The 5428-nt window shown below is 64.9% G+C and overlaps 1 protein-coding gene across 1 annotated transcript; it reads left to right on the top strand.

Annotated features, from left to right (window-relative positions):
• The first annotated feature begins 2602 nt into the window (after positions 1-2602).
• On the top strand, positions 2603-3043 carry LOC119459218 (uncharacterized). The gene has a single exon (XM_037721037.1). It carries the CDS (start codon positions 2603-2605, stop codon positions 3041-3043), a length of 441 nt encoding a protein of 146 aa, XP_037576965.1.
• The last annotated feature ends 2385 nt before the right edge of the window (positions 3044-5428 follow it).

Consider the following 5428-nt stretch of genomic DNA (forward strand, 5'->3'; position numbering starts at 1 on the left):
CACCTTCTGCCCATCTCCCGCGGCGTCGACGAGGCCGATGGGCATCCTCCAGCCCATCACCACCCCCGGCGCGAGCTCATGGCCCCCCAGCGCTTTTCCCGACGGCCGGCACCCTGTATGAGATCACCGCGCTGTGCGCGGCTGACTTCACCATCGGTGAGCTGCGCACGGTGCTGGCGTCACGGAGGCGTCGCTCGGCTCCCGGTTCCGACGGCATCATTACCAGATGCTGCGGAATTTCGACAGCGACCAGCTCCACCACCTGCTGGACGCCTTCAATGCCGTCTGGAGATCGGGCGTCATCCGAAGGAGTGGAGCGAGGCGGTGGTTGTGCTGTTGCTCAAAAACGGCAAGCCACCACGCGACCCCGCCTCGTACCGACCGGTGTCGCTGACGTCTGCCGGGAAAGGTGCTCGAGGCCATGGCTCTTCGGCGCCTCGAGTGGATAGCAGCGTGCTCGATATCTTGGCGGCAGAGCAGAGTGGGTTCCGCGTCTCCGTGCCACTGCCGACTCCCTGGCTGACGTAGTGACGACGCTCGAGGAGGCCAAGCACCGCGGCGACGCAAGCTACTCGTCCTCCTCGAGGTCATGCGCGCCTTCGATCGGCTGCCGCACGCCATGATTATCGACGCTCTGTGTGCCATGGGGGTCTCCGGGAGGTTACTCGCATATGTGGGGGCGTTCCTCACCACCCTGCCTGTACTCCCGCCTGCCCCAGATGGCAGGAGGAACGCAAGGTGGCCACCATCCTGGCTACCTCCTCAGTGCCACTGTCCAGACATGCAGACCGGACAATGGTGCGAGAGGGCAACTCTGCGGCTAAACCAGTCAGCACGTACGCCCAAGTTGCTGCTGGCCACCGGAGACTAGCCCCCCCCAGGCACCCCAGTCTTCCACGGCCCCCGGCGGGCAGCCAGCCACTCCCGCTGCCCAACCAGCAGCCAAGGCGACCCGGCCCCGGCGACTCCTGCTGCTGACCCCAGGGACGCCATCATTGCCGCCTGCAGCTCACCTGCGAGCGGTGGGCGAGCTCCTCCCAGTGGGCAGCCTGCTGAAATCCCTCTGCCTCCAGGCTGGGGCACTGCAGGGAAACAAGGACAACCATGGCTAGAGACCGAGGAAGCAGTCGACGTCCACGGGTGCTGCAGTGGAACGCGAATTCACTGCGGCGGCGGCAGGCGGAGCTGTGCTTACATCTCCTAGGAGGAGTACGACGTGCTCGCACTGCAGGAGGTGTACGTGACAGCAGGAACCCTACGCTTGCCAGACTACGTGGAACACAGCACCGCTTCCTGCACTCTCGACACGTGCACTGAGGCACCCTGCCGGACGGCCGGCCACGACCAGGGAGCGGGCTTATGTGCCGTGTTCGTGCGCACGAGCATCCCCCACGCTGCAGTTCCTGTGGATGACCTGGCCGGGGGCGCGATGGAGTGCTGCGCGATCACTGTTCGTATAGGCTCGTGCGACACCACCGTGGCCAGCATATACATCCGCCCCCGCCTCGCCTGGGATGCCACCAGCCTCCTGCAGCTGGCAAGCCGCCTGGGGAAAGATTCCCTCCTGTGTGGAGACGTCAACGCCCACCACACAGCCTGGGGAGGACGACGGTGCTGCACTCGTGGCCGTGCCATCGCGGACATCTGCCTTCGCGCAGGCCTCCTGATCCTCAACAGCGGAGAGGCAACCTACGTTCGCCGAGGTGTGCGCACGGCCATAGACCTCAGTCTTGCGCGACTGAACGCTGTGCGTACACCTGGACAGTCTGCCCTGACACACGGGGGTCCGACCACAGCCCTGTGACCCTCTGCCATGACACTGGTCGGGCCCCCCGGAGCAGGGTCTGCTCCACGGTGAACTGGGCCCACTTCAGGAGACGCTACGCAGGCGATCCTGCGGATGGCGATTTCTTCAGCCACATAAAGAACAGTGCCACGGCCGCCACCGTAGTGTCACGAGTACAGCCAGGACGTCCCGTTCCTGACCTCCGGCAGCTGAACCTCTGGGCCGCAAGGAGGAGGGCAGAACGCCGGGCCATCTGCACGGCTGACCAGGGAGACTGGACCACCTACCGTAGGCTGGATGCTGTATACAGACGTCACGCCAACCAGCGCCGTCGGCAGAGCTGGGCGGGAGTCTGCAGCTCCATCTCCTCCGCAAGCAGCTCAACGGCGTGGCGTCTGCTACGAGCACTCCAGCAGGGCCCAAGCATCCGACAACCCATCCTGGCCGTTGCTGTATCTATGGGGATGACAGAGACGGCTTTGGCTGACCTCCTGGCCAGCCACTTTGCCACCCGGCCACCAGTACCGACCCCTGACCCAGCCAGCATGGTGAGAGCCGCACCAATGCACACACCCCCACCCGGACTGGACGATGGAGCGTGGCGGCCCTATGCAATGAACCTTTCCAGCTCCATGAGCTGACCAAGGCCCTCGACCGTTCCAGGCGGCGAAGCGCCCCGGGAGCAGACGGGATAACCTTCCAGATGCTCCGCAACCTGGCGGACGCTGAGAAGGCCCGGCTCCTGGACTGTCTCAACGCTGTCTGGAACAACGGCCAGCTCCCCGAGTCGTGGCTCACTGCCATAGTCGTGCCCATATGAAGGCACGAAAACCAGCCACTGCTCCATCGTCCTACAGGCCTGTCTCCCTTACATCTGCGGTCTGCAAGATCATGGAGACCATGGTCCTGGTGCGCCTGCAGTGGATAGCCAGGGTGCTGGAGTTCTTTCCGGAGCAGCAGACTGGCTTCCGGAGTCGCCGCTGCACAGCTGACTCCATAGGCGACGTCGTGTCAACACTGGAGCAGGCCAGGAGCGAAGGTGAGGCAGCCCTGCTGGTCCTCCTGGATGTGCAGAGTGCCTTCGACGGCCTGCCCCACCAGGTGGTGATACACGCCCTCGATGCACTGGGAGTGTCGGGACGCATGGAGCAATTCGTGCGTGCCTTCCTGACGGTCGCTCGTTCCGAGTGCGCGTGGGCACCGCACAGAGCTCCCCGCAACCGGTCACGGCAGGCGTGCCTCAGGGGTCGGTGCTGAGCCCCTTTTTTTCAACGTGGCCCTGGCACGCCTGCCCTCATCCATCCCGAAGGGCCGGCGCTTCCCAGTGCACTGCTCAGTGTATGCGGACGACATCGCCCTGGACCAGCGGACCACGACGCAGCCTTCCTGCAGTCCGGACCTGCCTCCAGGAGGCCCTGGACGCCTCGGTGGGCCACCTGGCTTCCGTGGGCCTCACGGTGTCCTCTGCCAAACTAAGGCTCTCTTGGTGCATCCTCGTTCGGCCACCCGACGGAGCGCTGCCTGTCTCAGCGTAGGAGGCACCAGGATACCATGGCAGAAGACAGTCATGTCCTGGGACTGCAGATAGACCACCTGCTGACCTGGACTCCCGCTGTAAAGGCTGCCGTGGACCAGGTCCAGAGGGTCCAGAAAGCAGTCAGCCGCATCTTCTTGAGGGGCCGAGGATGCTCGACATGGGCGCTGCGTCTGCATTCTGCAGCCGCCACCTCCAGGCTGCTCTACGCCCGGCCACTCGTCACGCTGTCAGCACCGGCTGAGACGTCTGGAGCAGCTACACAGAGGCTTCATCAGGAGCGTGCTGGGGCTGCCCCGGACCTATCAGATAGCAGCAACGCTCGCAGAGGCGGGGGCGGGCCTCTGTCCCTCCTGCTGCAGCAACGTGGCCTGCTGCACATCGACAGGCTGGCCCACGCCCCTGACGGAGAATGCCTGCTCGCCCGCCTGGCGAGTCGTCCCTCCTCCAGGATGGGGAGCCTCGTCGACATATACCAGGCAGTGGTCGGCCAGGTACCCCCAGCACCAAGACTCCCGCCACCACACGAGAGGCCCCTGGTCATCACCACCTCGCTTGAAGGACACAGCAAGCGCCGATCGTCCAGCTGCGTACTCCCAGGTGGCTACCTCCAAGATGGAGGAAGAGCTGGCGGGGAGAGTGCTTGTCTTCACGGATGGCTCCGTCCTCCCCGACAGCGGCTCAGCCACTGCGGCCTGTGTGGCCCCTGCGCTCGGCAGGGCATCGACCTGTCGACTCCCCTTCTCGGCCAGCTCCACCACTGCTGAGATGGCGGGCCTCCACCTGGCCGCAGACCTGCTGGCAGCCGAGCCTCCTGGGGTACCGGCCGCAGTGCCCAGCGACTCGCGAGCTGCTCTCCAGGCTGTGTGCCTCCCGGAGAGGGCTGGCTTCAGTGCAGCCCTCCTGGTGACGAAGCTCCACGCTCTCCGCGCCAGTGGTACTGACGTCTCTTTGCACTGGGTTCCTGCTCACGTGGGAATCCCAGGCATTGAAGAGGCAGATGCCTTGGCAAAGGAGGCACACGGCACGGACACGGCCCCCAGCCAGGCGGTCGTGTCGTCGGACTACTCCAGGAGCACCATTCAACGCTGCTGAGTTGCCACCCCGACGCACGCGTGGCAAGGCGGAGCCCTCCGACACGGCTGCCTGACAGGGGACTGACCAGAAGGGAGAGATCCCTCCTACTACGCCTTCGGATTGGCTGCTGGACAGCCGCCCGAAGCTTCCGCCTGGGCAGAGCAGACTCCCCAGCCTGCTCTCAGTGCGGGGCAGACAAAACACTGGAGCACCTCCTATGTTCCTGCCCCGCACTCGACCAACACCGCAACACCATGGTGGCTCAACTCCGCCGCTGGGACTACCTTCTGCTGCCAGCACGGACCTGCTGCATCCAGCCCGCAACCCCAGCCAAGTGTTCAAGGTGGTCCTCGGCTACCTTGCGGACACTATGCTGGCTGACCGGCTGTAGGGGCACCCAGCCCGAGACGAGGACGACTGCCCTCTCCCTTCCCATTCTCCCACTATTTTCCTCTTTCTCCCCCCATACCCTCCCCTCAGATGCTGAGCCGTGCTCCTATAAGGGCTGCAGAAATATGCATCTTTTCCCACCCTAAACCTTCTACTACTACTACTACCGTGCCTGGCGTCAGAGGAAAGCGCAAGACCGCCACCTGCGACAGGAGACGGCCGCGGTGATCGAGGAGCAGCTCTCCGGCCGCGTGCTTGTGTACACCGACGGCTCTGTGCTCCGAGACGGCGCGGCTTCGGCGGCCTGCGTTGCCCCCGAACTCTCGGCGCAGAGCCAGTGCCGTGTCCTGCGCGCGGTGTCGTCAACGCATGCGCAGCTGGCCGCCATTGACCTGGCTGCCGAGCTGCTGCTCGAACTTCCTGTCCGGCGAGCTGCCGTCCTGACGGACTCACGGGCGGCGCTGTGCATGCTGGCCAGGGAGGATCACGGCCCCACGCTCATCCGCCGGCTCCAGTGCAAGCTTGACGGCGTTTGCGAGCGGGGATGCGACTTCGTCTTCCAGTGGGTACCTTCTCACGTTGGCCTGCAGGAAACGAGGAAGCAGACCGGCTCGCAAAGGAGGCCCATTCCTCGCCGGTCC

Source organism: Dermacentor silvarum, chromosome 7 (genome assembly GCF_013339745.2).
Source record: "Dermacentor silvarum isolate Dsil-2018 chromosome 7, BIME_Dsil_1.4, whole genome shotgun sequence".
In the NCBI taxonomy this organism is placed as follows: domain Eukaryota; kingdom Metazoa; phylum Arthropoda; class Arachnida; order Ixodida; family Ixodidae; genus Dermacentor; species Dermacentor silvarum.

Coding starts and splice junctions, on each gene's coding strand:
- LOC119459218 (XM_037721037.1), top strand. CDS start 2,603: ATGAAGGCACGAAAACCAGCCACTGCTCCATCGTCCTACAGGCCTGTC.